This window comes from Lacerta agilis, chromosome 6, assembly GCF_009819535.1.
Source record: "Lacerta agilis isolate rLacAgi1 chromosome 6, rLacAgi1.pri, whole genome shotgun sequence".
Taxonomy (NCBI): domain Eukaryota; kingdom Metazoa; phylum Chordata; class Lepidosauria; order Squamata; family Lacertidae; genus Lacerta; species Lacerta agilis.
In genome coordinates, this window is record NC_046317.1 from 6,450,130 (window position 1) to 6,471,258 (window position 21,129).

Consider the following 21,129-nt stretch of genomic DNA (forward strand, 5'->3'; position numbering starts at 1 on the left):
ATTTGTGGCGTCTCAGTCTATGAATGCGTAAGCGCTTCATCTGTTCACTGCAACACAATATGCTGGGAGACTACATGTTACAGGCCAAAAGCAGGACAAATAGTCGGTGGGCAAAGATAGTAACCAGCAAGTCAAGCAGGTTTTATTTTGTCTGATCATTTATTTACACGCCAGATATTTACTATCTGGGAAACTGTCAAGCCTTTAAAAAGGGGCTGTGTGAGTGTTGGTGCTGAGCTTTAAAGCCCTAAATGGCCTCGGTCCAGTATACCTGAAGGAGCTTCTCTAAGCCCATCACTCCACGGCCATCATGGACACTGAGGTCCAGCTCCGGTAATAATAATAATAATTCTCTTAACACTGCTACTGAGTTATTAAAGGTGAAGGGACCCCTGACCATTAGGTCCAGTCACGGCTGACTCTGGGGTTGCACTGCTCATCTCGCTTTATTGGCCGAGGGAGCCAGCATACAGCTTCCGGGTCATGGAGCCGGCATGACTAAGCCACTTCTGGCAAACCAGATCAGCACATGGAAACGCTGTTTACCTTCCCGCCGGAGCGGTACCTATTTATCTACTTGTACTTTGTGCTTTCAAACTGCTAGGTTGGCATGAGCAGGGACTGAGCAACGGGGGATCACCCCGTCACGGGGATTCGAACCGCCGACCTTCCAATCGGCAAGCCCTAGGCTCTGTGGTTTAGACCACAGCGCCACCCGCGTCCTGTTAAGTGAGTTATTGGTGCAGACCAAAATACCATACCTCCCCTTCTGCAACCAGTGCAGAGCAAGAGATAACTTACAGGCATCCTATCTGGTTTTATCTTCGGCTGGGATCCAGACTTAGCTTCCAACAATAGGAAGTACATTTCAGAAGGTTGAGGGACACTGAGGAACAGTGTGGGAAGTGGCATTAGGTAGAGGAAGGGGAAAATTGGCAAAGGTCATCTCCACTTCCACCAGTAGGACCCCTCCACTGGATGAAAAGCCTTCTGTGGATGGAAGGTAAAGTCTGGACCTAACTCACTAAACAAAATTTATTTCCCTATATGAAGTTGAACCTCAGTATAGAGAAAGCAGAGGAAAAATCCCAGTATGCATAAATTGCACTGTTAAATTTTTACTTCTCATTGTGAAGGCATGGCAAGGAGAATTTCTAGCACTACAAAAATGCTAGAAACATAAACTGCTGGTTCCTTCTGACAATGTTACATTGGGTAGAGTGTGGGTGGGTGGGTGTGTACACACACAAAGGTATGGCTCACAGAAGCCTGAAGCACTTCAGCATGCCAGACCATAATATAGTACTTTATTGTAAAAATAAGTTTTCAGGGAACATAGCTGACATATATTTTACCCTAAAACTCCTTTAGATGACAAGTGAAAGAGCTGCCCCTCTTTTGGCAAAGGTATAAAGACACTTCTCTGGCAATGAATTAGCTGCTGCTCCATCATTTCTAAGGCCCATTTCATATGTCACAATGGCAACACAACTGATGTTGAAGTCAAGAACAATATGGATTGGGTACCCCTCCATAAAGCAAGTCATTTGTATGAAGTACATCCCACATAATCCAGACTGATTTTAGCCACACCAGCAAAATCTTGTTCACAAATAGCATATGGTTGAGTGATGTTAATACAGAAGGGCAGCAAAGGGTGTCCAAATAAATACAGTTTAGTTAGTAAGAGTGAGTGTTCCATATTGCCAATGAAAAACATTACAGGGTACTCCTATTTACACCACTGCTTTATCAGGTATTTCTTGAACCAGAGTACGATTATTCAATTAAGCTCCCACTATCTTTGCCATCAGCCCAGAGAGGGCTCATCTATAGGGCATGTGGCCTCTTTGGAAAGTTTTTGGCTGCCATTAGGAGAGGTGGAGTGGGAAGCAGACAGATCAAATCCATAGGGGCAACCCACCAAATTTCTTTCCTGTGCCAGCCACATTAAAATTAACTATTCATTTCAATTAGGATTGCACTAGAGAATTTCCCCAGGGCATGTGCCCCATGTTAATTAAGAGTAAGAGGGGTGCCATTTGGGGTTTTGTTTTTGTTTTTTTTGCTTTAAACACCAGCCTATCTCTGGCCTGCTGTAACTGTTATCACATTCAAAAGTCAAAGTCCAACCATGTGTCAGGTAATTGTTGCTTAGGAGTGGCAGAGTTGGACAATTCTTCCACTAACAGATGTCTGGTCAGACACACTGTAGCAGAGATATAGCAGCTGCAAGGAAGGATTAGAGAAATGAGGAGACATTAATTTGACATACCAGCCTTTAAGACAGATTAATCCCTCCCCTGGCCCAATACCTTCTCATCTTTCGTATTCACATCCACTTTTTTTGATCGGATGGCTTTGGTTACATGGTCAATGTTGTTTTCTCTGCAGTAGTCAAATATGTTCTTATCTTCTTCCCTAAGAAGACATAAGGGAGAGTGAGCAAATGCGTACTGTTACTGAGCAACGCACAGAAACTACACAAACATAAGATGCCCAGCTTTCCCACCAATTCAATCATTTCAGCATTACTGACTACTGCAGATTTCCAGTGCTTTGAATGCAAACAGCATAATTCAGGTTGGGATACACTGCATCACACATAACTAAAACAATATACTGAAAGATAACCTCCCGCAAGGAATGAAGAAAACCAACACAAACCAATTTCAGCCATGAGGAAAAACGTGCACAAATTCATAATAAATTAGTATCTAAAGTTGTCCCTTAATATATCTCTATAAAGCCCTGTTTGATATGTACAGACTTCAATATATATTAGTGTACTGGGGCTGACAGTATTTCTTAGCAAAATAAATACGGAATATTCCTTCTGCCATCCATTATTTACACACCAGGGTTTGTTCTCCCTATTTCTGAAGAAACACCCCCCCCCAAAAAAGTAGCAACTCTGATGCAGATAACTTATAAAAAGTGGGCTAGTTGGAATAAGTCACCAACAAAGACTCCAATGGACATAGTCTCAGTATCACTATCCAGTGATGAGCAGCAAACCAGATTTTCTTGAAAGGATGCTTGAAAGGAAGGCAGAAGGGTTTGGGTTTCAGTCACTGTCACTGAACATGTTTAAGGAAGAAAACATGTGGTTTGGTGTTGCGTCTCAACTAGCAAACCATAGTTTGCATTTAGCAAATGAACTAGAATCAGAAACCAAAGTTTGGCAGGTACAATAGGCTCTCTCCAACTCCAGAAGCTGTTGCACTAGGGTGGTTAAAGTGTTTCTTAAGCCAAGTGCTGAGAGGGTAGAAAACAAATGCAGACAAATCTTTGTCTAAACCACAGTTTACTTGTTGTGCATTTGTAAGCTCAAATGTTGGTTTGCTTTCTAAACTACTGTTAGCATAACCAAACTGGCAATGAAACTGAACCAACATTGTTGTGAAACCTATCGCCACATTCAGACAATTATACCTTGGCTTATTAAACTAAGATATGAATAAGGCTTTTGCTATGCACACATCCCTTTCCTGCTGTGCCTCAATAAGCCAGGTAGTCTCTAATTAACCTAAGCTACCTTGCCTATTTAAAATAAGGTGGTGATAAACAAGTGGAATATATGAATGAATGAAATAATGAGAGAGGTACAATATAAACTGGAAATGTTGAGTGTGCCCTGTCAAAGTTTTTCATTGCTGTCTGATCAGGTCTATCTTGTGGGTATACTTTAGTACTCTTAATCTGAACTTTGTGTGCAAATGCTAATTCCGGCACACTTCCGGGTCAGAGGAGCACTGGAAATAGCTTGTGTGCATGTGCATCTGAACTTCTCCAAGTTGTGAAACACAAAATAACTCAAAACATGGAACCAAGACACTGACTTAAAAGCACACCAGAATATATATATACCCTTCATGTTTACACAATGAAATACGTTTGAAAACAGTCTACTTTGGTTTTAGAGCAATAAACACTGTAGAAAACACATTAAACTAAAAAGAAAAAAATTATACCTCACTTAGAACTGAACATTTCCTGAAAGAAATTCAGTTCTACCAGAAAGATAGCCACAAAACACCCATAACCATCAGTGTTAGTTTTCAAAGGATAGGAACAATGCTACAATTAACATCTTTTCACTCCCCAACCCCATTTTATTGCATCATTTTCAAATACTCTGGTACAATTTGATGGTATTTAGCTTGTTTGTCCAGAGGAACATAGGCAGAAACTACGAGCTGAAGTCTCAGCAAACGATAAGCTTGCTAGAATGGGAGCACTGCCAACTTCAAATTCATCATGCTGCAAAAAAAGGTTCCAGGTTATAATGGAACTAATCTCACAGTTCACAAATTGAAGTATAGCTTACATGGAAGCAGGATACTGACATCACTATGCAATAACAAACTAATCAAGAGGTCAAATAAAATATAACCACTTTTGTAGTTCAAACAGAAAACAATACAATAACTGATGGCTTTTGTATCTTGCAAGCAACAATCTCTCCAAGAAACCACGTATGTGCTCAAACAGGTGAGAAAAAAACAGAACAAATGGCACATCACTTATGCTGTTTCTTAACTCCTTTAGCTTTATGTGCTTTGTGAATTATGATTCATTTTTCAGAACTCAGGGATTTCTTCTCCTTCCCTTCTGCTAGTGTAGCACTTTTAAAATGAAAGTGCTGATACTGGGCTCCTGCAGCAGAAAAAATGCCAGTACAGACTTCCTCTGACCTACTCCTCACTGTGGATGTGGTCTCTAAAGAATCTTTCTCCTAAGCATATCCACTTTCCTTTTACCTACATTGGGTGCTATATACTACTGCAGGTTTTAAGTGGGGAAATCATGTATCTGAAGGCTTTCTTGCTATAAAAAAGAGAGAGAAAGCAGTGGCTCCCGAAGGAGTCCATTGCACTGTTGAACAGCTCCTACTGTCAGAAAGTTCTTCCCGATGTTTAGTTGGAATCTGCTTTCCTGTAACTTGAAGCCATTGGTCCTACCCTCCAGAGCAGGAGAAAACAAGATTGCTCCATCTTCCATGTGACAGCCCTTAAGATATTTCGAGATGGCTATCAGATCTCCTCTCAGTCTCCTTTTCCAGGCTAAACATACCCAGCTTCTTCGACCGCTCCTCATAAAGTTGGTTTACAGACTCTTGATCATCTTGGTTGCCCTCCTCTGCACACATTCCAGCTTGTCAATATCCTTCTTAAATTGTGGCGCCCAGAACAGTATTCCAGGTGTGCTCCGACCAAGGCAGAATAGAGTGCTACTATTGCTTCCCTTGATCTGGACACTATGCGTCTACTTATGCAGCCTAGAATAGCATTAACTTTTTTGCTGCTGCATCACACTACTGACTTATGTTAAGCTTGTCGTCCACTAAGACCCTTAGATCTTAGTACACATGTACTACTAGTAAGCCAGGTGTCCCCCATCTTATATTTGTGCAGCTGGTTCTTTCTGACTAAGTGCAAAACCTTACATTTGTCCCTAATGAAATTAATTTTGTTAGTTTGGGCCCAGTTCTCCTATTTGCACACATATAATTGGAACTTAATAAACACTGAATGGTACTAGCACTAAAAAAAACTGGCAGAAGCAGAAGGATCATTAGTGAAAAGAGGAACACGGCACTCCTGGCCGTCTCTTGTTTCTTTGATGATAATTCACTAAACAATTGAAACTCGGCTTATTTAGAAAAGTTATTTAAGCTTTTTAAAATAGTCTATGCAGTTTGAACTTCTTTGTGAAGGAGAAAAGATGCTTGGGCTCAGTTTATCTGGACGAAGCCCTGAAATTTCTTCCCTTTTTATCTTGCCCCACAAGCAGCTCATATTATCCAGTGAGTCTTTCAAATTTCTACTCTTTGAAAAGAAAAAGGCTCTGGGATTATTCTGCATCACTGGAAACACTGCACAAAATCTTCTCTGTCTGCCTACCTTTGTGTTGGGTCATCTCTGAAGCTAAACAGACAGCTGAGAGGGTGGTTATGCTCCATCACTGTACCCACTCTGTTTTTCTGGACCTAATTGTTGTGGTAGAAGGAGATTTGGTTGAAGCATCCTACCTTGCCCAGAAAGGCCCAGGTGCCACAAACAGGTGGCCTTGCCTTTCTGCTTGGCACCATGCCACTCAGTGTACTGAAGCTCAATGAAGCAGAGAGAGAGAGAGAGAGAGAGAGAGAGAGAGAGATGGGAGCCAAGGCACAGTTGCAACAGTTACTGTTTATGTCAAGGCCTTCTTACCCCCCAAGGGACCCATCTTCACATAATCTATAATTATCTCTTCGTTTAATCGCCCCGTCACTTCTGAGGCTCTCCTGGGCACAGGAAGAGGAAAAGCTCATTAAGTGAACCTTTTCTCCTCTCTCCAGCCACCCATAGCTTTTAATTGCTTGGTGTTGTTATTATCTATCAGTGCAACTGGGATCATTTTCATAAGAAAGGGAGGTGGGAGGGAGAGAAGCAGGCACGTGTCCCTGAGGTATGCACTGCAGACAAACCTTTGCTTTCTCAATTATTTGTGCCAGCTGAGGTTTTACAAGCTGAATAAATCCATAACTCAAGTTTATTCTGAACAGTCTGGTTCCCCAGGGTGCAAGTGTTGCCCACTTGCCTGCACACTTCTGTGCTGTCCTCAGAGAATAACTAGGACATAACAAGACATGTGTCAGCCAATTGCCCATGCATGAAAGAAGTATGCACAAAATTCAAGATTACCAAGCATTTGAAAAGTCATAGCATAACCAGCCCCCTCAGTGCAACATGTTTTTTGACTCTTACAACGCAAGGGAATGTAGCCTTTGCTAATACTCTAGCGCCCATCCAGTTAAAATGAAAAGTAAAAATCATTTGTGCTTGTCAGAAAGTAAGACAGCAAGTAAACCCGATGAAGGCTTCTACAAATGGCAAATTCCTTGACAAATTCCTTTGCCACACCTGCCACACCCAACTCTATGACCATGGGGATACAGATCTCTCTCCTTCACGCTACATCTCTGCTGCTGGGGAAGTAACCATTACCAACACTTAAATCACAAATTGTAATTGACAGCAAAATCAAATTTTCTCCCCACTACTACCAAAAGTCCTACAATTGATAGTGTGTGTAATATGCCTATTCAATTGTCAGGTATACTTACGAGATGGCGTCTGTGACATCACTCACACCAACCTTTTTTCCTTTAAAAAGGAGAGCATTTCCCTGCTCTTCCACATAAGTGCATTCTATATACAAAGGCTTAGTTCAAACATAATGCTAACTGAATGTGAAAATATGCACAGGAGATTGTAGTCTCTTTGCTGCATACTGTTGTGAGTTAAGCCATGTTTTCTCTCCACCAGACAAACCATGAGCTGCAATCCATCCCTTGATGCCTAAGTAGATTCCTACTGGAGGAAGTGGTCCCAAAATTATTTAGAGCTATACCCAGCAATTTGAATTGTGCTCAGAAACAGGATCCGAATCTAGTAAAACTGTTTTAGCAAATGAGTTGCAATAATCAGTTCTGCTCAAGAGAATGCCTGCAGCATTCTAGACTAATTGTAGTTTCTGACCACTTTTGAGAGGCAACCCCACACAATGTGTGTTGCAGTAATCCCACCAAGACCAAACTAAGGCAGGGGTGGGCAGAAGGCAGACTGGGATCTACTGGGTAGATCTCTCAGAAATTTCCAGTTGACAGGCAAGAATTTCTGACTCTCAGTTGTTTATTAACAAAATTATTCCTCCTTAAATTGCATTACTGAAATGAAGAAACCTGATGGGGGGTGTTAACCACAAGCGGATTTTTGCATGGAAGGACAGAGAGTTCAGTTCTGATGCTCAGAAACAAACCCCTCGATTCAAAATTATTCAATGTTATGCCCTTGGCTCCAGCAGTTCTACTGAAAAACACAGGTTGATCCTGCAAGCATGAAAGTAACCCACCCCATAACTGAGGCATGTGAAACTATGGTCAGAATTGGTGCTTACATATCTGAACCAAACCACTGCCAAGAAAAAAGCTGTATATTCTTGACAAAATCATGGAGTATGTCTTAGTTCTGCACACTTAACAATCAGTTGAAGTTTTATGGCACAATCCTAAACAGGTACACTCAGAAGTCTCACTGAGTTCAGTGGAACTTACTCCCAAGTAACCTTGTATAGAATTGCAAGCTTTAATCATTAGATTGTTTCTGGAATCTGTTAGTTTTAGGGGAAGTTTACAACTGTATGGAAAAAGCTGCTCTTTAAAATTCTGCAGGCCTTTGCGCCTGACCACACGCAGTGACCTCTGGTATTTTCTGCCAAAACAGTTCATTTGTCTCTCAGATCAACTAATCAATTCCAGAGCCATCAATCATTCCAGTTCAGTACTAGTCTAGCTCAGAGAGTTGGCCAGATGGCTGCCTCTGTTAATGGGATTAATAAAATTCTGATAGATTACATGGCATCAGACTACAAAATATGATAGGGACTATCAAAAATGCTGGAGAAGATTGTGAGGAGAGGGAAGAGACAATAGCCCATCATTTCTTGGCAGTTTAGTTCCCTCTTCATGCTGCTGCAAAAATACCATCCTTTACTTTTTAATCTGTTCCTTTAGTACGTCTACCTAAAAGGACCACTTAAAAAAAATCATTTTTGATCAGTGAATGCATTGTTCAAGTTTTCACATTCTACAGTACTAAGCATTTCTCAAATTTGGAATATCCAACTTAACAAAAACAGCATTTAAAGACACTGCTTAAAAACAGTTGCCACCTAGCTAAAGCACATTGCTATATTTCTGCACAGTTTACAAGGCTGTTTAGTCATTAAATGAATACATACAGTGTGTGTGTGTGTGTGTGTGTGTGTGTGTGTGTGTGTTGTATCTGTATGCAGCTCCTGGTGAGCAGACACTGTTACTTGCATTATTTAGACATAGGTTGGTGTTTTTCAGAAAAAGAGAAAGGGTACAGTATATTGAAAAACATATTATTTTATTTGAAGCTGAGTGGGGAAAACACCCTCCCCCCCCCAAAAAAAAACCAGGAACAGGCAACATATTTAGTATCAATGGTCCGATTAAAGTTCATTATGAGCCAGTAGTCTGCAGGTAAATCGGCACATTCCTACAAATGGATACTTGGAAGTAAGCGCTGTTGAGTTCAATGAGACTTACCTCCCAGTGAAAGTACATAGAACTATAGCCTAATTTCTATAGCAGTTATATATATTTAAAAACTGCTTACAGATTACTGGACAGGTGACTTTTCTACAATATCACATAATTCATTCCCTCAGGGCACCAAATCCAGATGCCATCACAAAGAGGCATTTTCAGCAGTTTGTCCGTGTTTCCTTTCATGAAGGTTCAGCAAAATTTGAAACAGAGGGTAAAAGCCAATAGCACCCATTTGCCAGTGGAAAGGACACTGCTGGTGGAATGATTTCTCCTTCCCCCCACATCTCCTGGCATGCCCCAAAGATCTACTCTGGAACAGAGGGGTGGCGGACTGCTTTTACGCGAGGGTGGATGTTGCTCAGAACTTAGCATGCAGGGCAATGGTAGACCGACGAACCAGGAGTCAGGTGGGACTGAAAAATATTGGGGCTGGGTGAGGAATTAGTATTTTTATTAGGCACAGTGCTTTAGTGTTTTCAAAGTGTATGACATACATTAAAACATTCAGTAGTCCTCACCCCACCCCTCCCTTAGGAAATTAGATTAGCCTTGCTACTTCACTGGGGATTTTGCTGGTGTGAGATCTGAGTGCTGCTATGCCAGCTCTCTGACCAGAAAATTAATGTATTTTTGAACTATTTTAATTGGATATTTAATAGTTAACATTTGATTTGATAGAAATATCAAAGTGAGAATAGAACAGCTGACTAAGTGCCGAATACATGCATACTGTAAACCTCAAATATTAAAAAAAGTTGGCCCTTGAAAAAACATTATGTCACTAGTTCAAAATCTTACAATCAACACAATAAATTTTAGCTTCTCTTTATTCCCAGTATCAATCATTTAACAGTTTTCTCTCACATGTCTCATCTCTCATGCCAGACCTATCAAGGAAAATAAAAATGGGTAATTTGTAAAAAATACTGAGCTCTGATTTAAATCATATATATATATACACACACACACACACACACACAGAGAGAGAGAGAGAGAGATAAAACTATAGTAAATTTGTTTTAAAACAACTAAGTTTGAAATGAAATGTTAATTTAATATAAACACATTAAAACCTACACTTAACCTCTATCAACTTTTAATCATCAAGCTATCAAAACAAATTAGAAAAATAGTGGGGAAAATACCTGCTTTTTGAGGTCATTATAAATGGGGCAAAGGCAGCATTACTGATATTGAGGCTTGGTGCTGAGACCCGAAATTAGCCAGCAACCACCAATGTTTTTGTGGGTGGGAAAGTAGTATTTTAGTTTAGTGATTTTGGTTTAAAAATCAGTTTACCTGGGAAGTACGGATCCAAAAGCTAAAAAATGAAAGCAGGGCATTTGGTTTCGAAAAGCACCCACAGGCCTACACAAAAATATCGGGGTAGGAGGTGGCATATGATGAAAATACAATACAAACAAATAATATATACTTTAAATGGTTTAGAACTAATCCAAATCCTGTCTTTTATTCTGTTTATAGGATTATGGAGCTAAAACTACTTGAAGCTTAGCATTCAATAGTGAGAAGGTGGCAAAAGAATAACATGTCAATGTGATATGGTTCACATAATTTTTACCTCTGGCTCATGAGCTCAACATCTCAAGGGCTTCAAATGACACTTAACCAGAGAGAAATGAGATAGGATCACAGGAGCTTGAGGGGTGGTATTTTTCAGGTAGCTTACTAAAGTTAAAGAGCATGGGTTATACCCTATAGTGGTTTTGTGGTAACTAAAAGCAGTTTGACTTGTACAAGATGGGGTACTTGATTTTCTCCTACTCCCCCTACAGTGCTTTGCACTGCCCCAAATGCTCCTGAAGGCTGCATGATCCTCTGGAACAGTGTGATATCATCATCATCCTGCCTTTCACCCAAAGATGCCAGGGTGGTTCACAATAGAAAGTGTGTGTGTGTGTGTGTGTGTGTGTGTGTGTGTGTGGTGCAGAGGACTGCAGTAGGTAGGGAAGATTAGTGAAAACCAGATGGTCTGTCTTGCGTGCACAAAAGTGCTTTCTACTAGTACAAAACCACCATCAGAAACAGCCCCAAAGATTCCTCTCCCACTAAAAGGTATTAGCATAGCAAAGCTAGGAAGATGGCATTTTGTCCCATTTTTAGTGCTGTGAATAGTCATTCATCTGTTCTTGCATACAGTTTAGCACTGCATAAAACTGGGAGGCCCACATGGGAGGCAACTGGTTCATCATTCAGACAAAAATGTTTTTGTTTTCCTGGGCATTTTGGAACCACCAATGATGGGATGTTTTTCTGATTACGTTTTTAAAATATATTTATGTCTTCTTACTGTATTCCTGCGTTTTCTTTCTGTAAATTATTCCTGTAAAATGCTGTGGGAGATTCTGTTGTGGGAAGTGAAGCATAAATTCAAAAAACTAACTAACTAACTTTTACCTTTGGCCTTTCATTGCCTTTTGGCCCCACTGATAATAATTCCTCTGTGGGACTGTGTAAAGACAACTAAGAATAACACTTCTATGTTTGAGGCAGTGGGCTCTAATCCATGAAAGCTTATGTCACAATAAATCAAATACTCTGTTGTTCTTGTTAGTCAAATATCTTACTCTGGTGGATGCTAAGTTTGCTTCTTGACAAAAGGACAGCCAGATAGATGACCTGAAGTCTTAGCCAATCTTCCCATCTTCTCATTTTGAAGCTACTGTGCCCAAGAATACTGTTGATGGGCCGGCTTAATTAAATGTACAATCATGGTCTACAGTTCCAGAATAGATAATTGAAATAAGTCACCTTGTTGTGATCAGACCACTGGGTGATAGAAGGCTGACTGGGCAGTGGGACAAATTAGGATTGTTCAGAGGACTGTTTCACATGGTACATGGCTAAGGCCACCTAATTTTAGCCACAGCTACAACCTCTTATGACAAATTTGTGAGAAACTTTCCAAAATAATTGCTCTCTGGTCTGCTCTGGACACTGTAGTTCAAGCTGGAGTTGTTCAATGCGGCCTCTTGCCATATATGCCACTTCAACTTGTTTAATCTTCAAAAGCTGACAGTCAGTTTGAAGTGGATACAACTACATGCAGTTCAGAGCATGCCTTCTGTGGCTCACTAAGGCTGCAATCGTAGGAGATGCGGCAAAATCTGAAGGCAGTAAAATTGCTTTGTTCTATAACCGGTCAAGCTCAGGCCTGAATTCCACTGTCCACTTCAGAGATGCGAATTCCTCCCATCCCACTGAATACTCTTCCAGGGCCCAAAGGATTGCAGTCTAAAAGCGTTAGATTAAGACTGGTGGGATCTGATTGTGTCGGGAGGTGGGTATTCTCTATTATGGAAAGATGGCCATAGATTCTACTATATGCGAGCAGTTGTCTCACATATACAACAAACTCAAGCAAACATATTTTGCTGTGAATGAACTCTCCTATCACTGCTTAGACTGAAAATCTTCTAGCTTGAAGAAAAATCACCGAGCACATGACTGCAGAAGAACTCCAGTCACCCCAAAATTTCATCCTTCATCCACCTACTTAAATCTGGCTCCCAAGTTTTGACATGCAATGGAGTAGGACCATCTTTATAAAAAATATCTGCAGTTGTTCTTCCCTTGTTTTTCAACTTTTATATTACAACTTCAAGAAAATAAATATAATGAAGCTCTGGAAATAAAGGGGAAACTCTCATAAAGATATAAATGGTTCCATTCATACTATTACCATTAGAATATATCAGAATGTGGATCATACACACCAGATCACCTTCCTTCAATATTCATAGTACCCTCTTCAACAGTTGCCCTTCCTCACAATATCTCCATTTGCTAAAATCATTAAATGCACATTGATCTATATTTAAAGGGTTAGCTATCAATCCTCGGAATCCACAGAAGTGGTGCTGAAGTAAACAAGCCTGAGACATCTGCAAGACCAATCAAAACATTAAGCTGATGAATAAGTTTTTTATTGTAATAATGTTGCAATTTTTTTCTTAAAAAACCACATTGTTGGTATTTCAAGGTTTTTCCCTTTATTGTGCTATTTATACCACTACCTATGAAAAGGTGTTGCACATGTTTCGATGATGAATTTTGGAGGCAATTCACATTTAAGAGGACAGAAAAGAGAGTGATTAACCAGCTTTAAAAAAGTCAGTTTACTGTCCCACTATTTTGCGTTTGTTAGTTCAAAACAACATGTATGTTTTGTGTGCTAGCAACACTGATACTTCTGCAAGAACTCCAGTATGTTTTCACATTGGATGGGGCACCACCTTCTGAAATTCCTGAATTGCAGGAGGTTGAACTAGATTACCCTTGGGGGTCCCTCTTCTAACTCTATATTTTCATTATTCTAGATCTTCCATTTCCTGGCATCCCTTACTTCACCATATCTTTCATATAGCACAGGCATGTCCAAAGTCTGTTTCGGGGGCCCAATTCAGCCCGCCAGTCGGTTTAATCCAGCCCCTGTGGCAGTTTATTTCCTGGGGTAAAACCCTAAAAAAAAAGCTCAACAACTTTGGGGGTAAAATAATAAAAAAGCTCAACAACTTCAATCCTATAAAAAGCTTATTGGCCCTTTGGTCGGCCCTCACGGCCCTTCACTTCATCAAATCTGGCCCTCTAAAAGTTTGGACACCACTGATATAGCATCACAGATTTCTCAGTTTAGTTCCTTTTATATTTTTATTTCTAATGCTGACCTCAATTAGTAACCTTACTTTTACACTGTAAGTTTTAAAATACGTTACCTTTATTCACTTTGGCCAGCAATATTGATTGTGCATCTTCAACCATAAACTTTAAAACAACAGTTCTGCTAAATGAGATTGCAACACAAACCTCCATGTGTTCAATCAGAAGTAAATCCAACAATATTAGTGAGAATTACTCTCAGCTGGAGCATTGCCTATGTAACATCCAGGTGCAAAAATGCTTTTGAATACAGCTTATAAATGAAAGTGGAGTCCCAATGTTAACTTCCTTACAGTACCTATCCAATATTTTCCAGGGAAATAACGTAAAAGGTTTTTGGTAAGTATTAAAAAATTGAACAGTAACTGAAACACAGAAAACATACACTCACCCTCCCCAAACACTTCACACTAGGGGAAAAATAGAACCTGGCAGCAATACCGACAGCTATTGATTTAAATTATTAGGGGGCCTAGAAAGTTCTTTCCTGCCATTTATTATCTGACTGGAGAGGCACTATCATTTTTCTTGATATTCTAAACAAACACTGAATGAAAATGAAGCCATGAAAATATACCTGATGGTTTCTTCTTGATACAGTGAGCTGACAACTGGGCCTCCAAACCCAGCTTTCCCCTCCTTTCCTTTCTTTTCTGCTATCTGAAAGAACAAACATTAAAATATCAGTTCTCCAACTGTCACACGAAGAACACAGGAAGAAAGCATAGTCGCCGTTTCATGAAGAAGGTGGAGAAAGATTGGTAGAAACAGTGATATACTGTGCCTATTCAAATAGAAATTGTTTGAACACTAAAGTGGGAATATAGTTCCCAAACAGAAAACAATTACTTTGCTACACTCACTTCATCACTTAAGCCAGCAGCGAGGTGGGCATCCTCACTGCAATTTTCAGATGCCTCTTGAATACCGTTTTATGCTGACAGGCTAGTTGTTTAAACTTTTTCAAGCTGAGCCAGACATGTTTATATTTATTTTGTATTGTTTTTATGACATTTTATGTTGTATTGCTTATTCTGTTGAACACTGCTTTAATATTTTACATGAGGGGGCAGTGGACTTCCAGCGAGGCAAAATGGCGAGGCAAAATGGTTGGTTCCCAGGCTGCCAGAACTGCAGCCGCCAACACTGCCACCGGAGGGGAACCGGGGGTGCCCGGTTTGTCAGCCAGGGGAGCCGCCAGAACCCCCAACAACCTTGGCCGAGCTGGGACCGAGAACACCCGGCCAATGGCCCAGAGGAGCCAACCCGAAAGAAAAGAAGAAAAAAGGAGCCATGACCTCCCCAGCTTACCATTGTTGCCACTGTCGCCATCGCTGCCAAAGGGAAAGGAGATGAGAGGTAGGAGAGTAATAGGGGGGCCAGGGGGGCTGCAACAAATTGTGCGGCCGAGCCCAGGCCTGGCCCAAGCCTACCAACCAGGTGGCTAGCACACCGAGAGCAGGCCGGGGCCCAGAGGGAGGTGCCCCCTTGCTGGTAAATATCTTTTAATAGTATTTTTTTAAAAAAAAAAAAATTATTAGAGGGCCCACTGCCGCTACAGCCATCCTTTATTTTTAAAATCTTAATTCCCTTTCCTTAATTTTTAAAAATATTTCTTAAAAAGACATTCCTGCCCCCCCCCCAATTTTTTACCTCAAATGTCTTTCTTAAGAATTAAAATGGTGGCGCCCAGAAGAGAGCCCCAAATCAGCACAGGCCACTTCCTGGGATCACCGCTTCACCCCATGAGGGAGCAGTGTACACATTCTTTTAAATAAATAATAGTAATAATAAACCAATTAATGGTGCTTGCTGAAAGCAAAAGAAACAAGTGCAGTGGAACATCCAGATATGAATTAAATTCGTTCTGGGGGTCCGTCCACAACCTGGAAAGTCTGTAGGCAGAGGTGTCGCTTCTGCGCATGGCGCAATTGAGTGCTTCTACACATGCGCACACAGCGAAACCCGGATGTATACACCCATTCATAACCCGAAAGTTACATATCCAGAGCGGTGCGTAACTAGAGGGTCCACTGTCTTTTAGCCACATTCCCAAATCAGCTACTTCCAGAAAATCAAGTCACTGTGTTCCTGCAGTCAGTTCTAATGCTGACCTATGTGCCCATCTCTGCAAACCTGCAATGTTGTATGATTACTTGTTCAGAAGTAAAATGGAGTAAGGAGTTCTAGATGCATTTCCCCCCTCTTGATCAGCTTGAGTAACCCGCAATTGTATAAAGAAACTGAAGAATGAACAAGTTACAAGTTTGTTACTGAAGAATAACTCATCATGCAACCAAGCCCCCAGAGATATAAATTATTACACGGCTGTATAGGCGACTGCCTATTGTACTAGAACAGGCATGTCTGCTCTGAATGGAAGCAGCTCTCCAGAAGTGCTTCTGACTGATCCTTATAACTGGACTTTTCAAGGACTGAACCTGGGACCTTCTGCATGCAAGCCATGTGCTTCAGCATTGTACTATGGCCCGTTGTATAGTATATTCCTTCTCAAATGTATAGCACACAAGATATCCTGGAAGTAACTGTGTACTCATGGCATCGGTTCCCAGGTGTAATGGCTACTTAGAGGACATGTCTACACTGGACTCCCTCTTTTTGATTTGACCATCATTGTGCCTTATACAATGTCAGACTGAATCTCCATCGAAAACAGAACTGTCAACTCCAATTTGCAGCCTCTCTGCTCTCCAAGATCTCAGGCAAAGATCTTTCCCAGCTCTGAGAGCTAAGATCTCTAACTAGAGATGCCAAAGATTAAGCCTTGTAGAGGAAATGACCAATTTAGACACATCAAATTGATGCGTGATCACACACACACACACACTGGAAGTGTCCGGAAAAGGGGGAAGAACAGGGGCAGGGCATAATGGGATTATGCACGCTCCCCTGTTGCACACGATGACCTGAAACACAACCCCCATGCAAACTGGGGGTTGCCTGTACATGCAAAGCCTGAACTCTTCCATCAAACTATCTATGCCCCCTCCCCAAAATGGGTCAATCTCTTCCTACTACGCCTCTCAATGTGTCTGAGCTTTTCCCTTGCATTTTCATGCTTTGTTTTATTAACATTTATTTGGTCTGCTAATGTACCCCTGCTCTGCTCTGCACATGGCAGGCTATAGTCAACCTCTAACTCAATGCCCTCTTCAATAAGAGCACACCTGTGACTTTACTATGAATGGCATGACTCATCCAGACTCCACAGTCCTGCAAAATCCTCTTCCATTCCTGTATTCCTGGAAGAGATTAAGCTAATAAAATTGATCTGGAACTGGGCAGAACATATAGATTCACTCAAAACAACTACAGCAAAGTGTTCCCATTACTGGCTTAATACAGTGTATTTTTCAATAAAAGGAGCAGCTTTATTCAGGATACAATCAGATCCTGACTAGCTGTCATTGGCAATGGTGCTCCAGAGGACTACATGTTTGAAAGCTGTATTCCAAATGGAATGAAAATGCAGGGAGTGGTATTTTCTAACATCATTAATTCACTTCTGCCTCTCTTTCCCCCCTCTTCTTATTCCTTTATACACAATGTCAAGAAATATACTTCCAAATTGTTGTCAAGCATAAAAGAGGTGCCACATATCCCAGATCAGAGGTTAACATATAATGACAGACACATTAAATACACTGTCCAATGCCTCCACAACCATTTTAGCTCAATCTTCTCTTTTTAAAAGACAGCAACTCAAACACAATTATAGGCTCTAAGAGAATTAAAATCAAATCACGATTGAACAATCAAATATTTGAAGAGGATGGCTATAATGCAAAGCATTATATAAAGGAAGAAAACCTCAGTAACTCAAGCATTTCCTTAAAGGTTCTCTGTACTCTTAACATGAAGTCTGCATCCACTGATGAGTTAAATACAGAGTTTTAAAAAATGCTTCTTCAGGAATCCTGAGGTTCCTCAGAACGACTCAGTCGCAAAATAAATGCATACATATACTTTAGCAAAGTATTTCTGAGATATATTATGTGAATTATATAAGAACCAGGCTGTCTTCCGAACAATACACTCAAGTGAAACCAGTTAAATTGAAAAATTTTTGTTCTCTTCCTTGATTAGAAGATTTAAGAATGTTGCAGCACTTAACAATGAACACAAATAAGAAGATATGCAAAGTCTTCTGAGAACGAGTCTTTACCTTCCTTCTTGATTAACTGCTCTTCTATAGTTATCCTACTAAAATCTGATTCCAGAATGAAGCAAAGCATAATAATACCCATTAGATGTGGACATTAGGGCAAAACAAAACAGAACAGAACAATGCTAGGGGTGATGAACCACTGACCCCCAAGCATTTTTCCGGTCTCCAACACTTTGCTGGCAATAACATGTGCAGCACTGGCAGAAAATAAAAATAAAACATGAACTGAATGTCCCAGCTGCAGTTCTTTTAATGGGTGGCTTCTTTATCCACCACAGTGTGGATGGAAATCACCCTACCCCTACTCATCAGTTGAATGAGCAGGGATCGGTGGTTATCATTCCCATCACACAGTGCTGGATGATTTAAACCTGTCCACCCAGTCCAGTTGATGGATAAACTGATAAATGGAGAAGAAATGTAGTAACAGCAATAAAAAAATTCTACTATGGCAATATCAGAAGACTGTTATTAGTGGTAATTATTTTACTGCAAGTAACAGAAACTAAGGAAACCATGTCTGTCAGTTAAATAGAGAAGAGCTAGTTTCTTGTTGATGTTAAACAGTAGAACCAAGATTCTTTGCATAGTTTTACTGAACAGGAAGAGGAAGATGAAAACCCTCCTAAAGTTTCAGGTACCCTTTCCCCTTCCTTTCTATCTATCCCAGTGTCATGACCCGGCTCTCCTTTAGGAACCAAATTTGATCAGACACTAATTGTGTTTGACAGTCACAATTACATGCCAGGGTGGAGATCTGGTTAATTGTGTGTGCTGTAATTGCATCCACCTCTCCTTTGCTAGTTAAATCCAATGGGGTGGGGAGGAGAGAGAGAGAGAGAGAGAGAGAGAGAGAGAGAGAGAGAGAAAATAGGCACCACCTTGGAAATCAGGTGGCCCAAGATTGCAGTCTCTAAAATAAGGGGATACACACCTGTCTTTATTAGGAGAACACGGACACAACAATACAGGGTGTTTCTTTGACAGGACAGTTAATGAGGCATGAAATGAGTGTCATTCCAAAAGTGCTTTATCTGTAGGTAACACTGCTGCACTACCACATCCTGAATGCCTAAAACAGTGTTGATTTCCCCATAAAAGCATCCTCCTTTATTAAAATGTGCGTACATCTTAGAACACTTGACACTTTTTATAGAATAAGACATCAGTTTACATGTAAACACAATAAAAATAAGCATGCTCAAAGAGAGGCTTCCATTTTAGACTCCTTCTGCGAATCTACCTCTTACAAAAGGGTACTGTACCTTGGTCACAGACCTCTATTAGCCTCTATCAAAAACATCACATTTTAATATTCTGTTCTCAGCAGCACTCCTTGGCTCCAGTGAACAGCCACGCCAAGTGACTGGGCAAGAATTAATACTTGGAATGATTTCAAAAGACCAATGAAGAACCGCACATTTTCAGCAAACTGTCCTTTCAACTATTTAAGCCATTCAATGAGCTACAGCTCCAATTCATTACAGTTAAAATTCTCACAATAGTTTCCATTTTAAAATTTGATAAAGCAAATCGGATGTGTGTGTACTCTCACAGCTGCCTCCCACATATTATTAAAATAGAAATGACTTCCTGAAAGAGTTTTTGAAAGTTTGCTTTCATTCTTTGTGTCTTAAGCCCCAGTAAAATATACTTTCCCTTTTACTTAAGGGCCCAACAAGGTATTTTTGGAACTTACATTTCTGCAATTATGTTATTTCATTGTTATCCTGCCCTTTCTCTATGGTTCATGCACATGCACACATACTTTACCCTCACAGCAACCCTGCAGGCTAAGTGACAGTGAATGGCCCAAGGTTCCCCAGTGAGCTCTACTGCTGAGTGTCAACTTGAACCTAGGTATCAGCAGTCTTAGAGAGAAGCTATTCACTATGCTGCAAACACCAGCACTTGGGGGCAATAAACTAAAATCCTTAGAATCTAAAGTCTGGGTGCAAGCTATAGTACTTCAGGTTTTAAAAAAGCATGCTGCTTATTGTATATTGCAACAACAACAACAAAAAAAACACTGTTCTGCTTGAACTATCCTCAAAAACCAGCAAACACTAGGCCAATTGCACATCCTTCTACTAAACCACTCCAGACAACTTCAGGGGAAAGGGGGAGGGTTGTACCTGGTACATCCAGGATCACCCCTCAAATGCCTTGTTTTCAGGCTCACCAACCATGGAACGGCAACAGTGCCAGATCTTTCCACCACTGCACCACCCACAGAGAGAGGACTGATGCATCCAACAGCTGCTTAACTGCTCTGCCCAGGACTGCTCTCTAAATGTAAGAGAAATTTAAGATAAAAATCATGTAAGCTGTTATCTAACAGAAAGAAAGAACTTCCAGGAAAGGTCCCTATGCAAATCTTTTATTATTATTATTATTATTATTATTATTATTATTATTATTATTATTATTATTATTACATCATGTCAGTTTAAACTCCAGTAGCTGGTCTGGCAGTAATTTATTTCAATCAACTGCTAGAATGAAGATGACTGCCCTGTCATAAATAAAAGTTAAGAGTCCATAAATTTAAAGAGACATAAAATCAAAGAAATAACAAATAGCCTATAAACCTGGGCCAAAAAAAAATATTAAAAAAATTAAAGAGATCAACCTCCATGTGCAGTTTTACTTACAAAAAGACATTTCATTGCAAAAAGACATTTCATTCTTTTCTTGCTACATGGAACCTATGGTTTGAGATGGCCCTCAGAAGAAACTAGGTAACAGTTGAGGAGTGCTACTGGTGTTTATGGGTAATTCAGTGCAAATTGTGACTGCAGTAGAGGGGGAAATGTCAGTCATTTGTCATATTAGTTAACCTATTCGCGTGGTGGGAAAGAAATAGCCCTGCTAATGTTGTGACACACAGTGCATCTGACAATTTTGCTTGACAGAATGAGATCTGTAAGGCAATTGATAACTCCAGCATAGAACACCAGGTAAAAAGAATAGTTGCTGCAACATGCTTATTGATACAGGGCCAAAACAAAAACCATTCCGGTAACATTTTAAATTTAAAATTCCGTTCAACCTTAATTCAATGACAGATCATTTGCATGAAAGATATGCCCTGAATAGGGTTCTCTTGTCAGGAATCATGTCAGGATCATATCCAACC

The 21,129-nt window shown here is 40.4% G+C and overlaps 1 protein-coding gene across 3 annotated transcripts in view; it reads right to left on the bottom strand.

Annotated features, from left to right (window-relative positions):
• The window catches only part of ACBD6 (acyl-CoA binding domain containing 6), a 97,420-nt gene that overhangs the window by 59,239 nt on the left and 17,052 nt on the right, over positions 1 to 21,129 (bottom strand). For all 3 annotated transcript variants that reach the window (XM_033151315.1, XM_033151314.1, XM_033151316.1), the window contains exons 4-5: positions 14,379 to 14,461; positions 2,316 to 2,421 (exon numbers count right to left, since the gene is read on the bottom strand). In XM_033151315.1, coding sequence (XP_033007206.1) covers positions 2,316 to 2,421; positions 14,379 to 14,461 — 189 coding nt within the window. The remainder of the gene's footprint in view (positions 1 to 2,315; positions 2,422 to 14,378; positions 14,462 to 21,129) is intronic.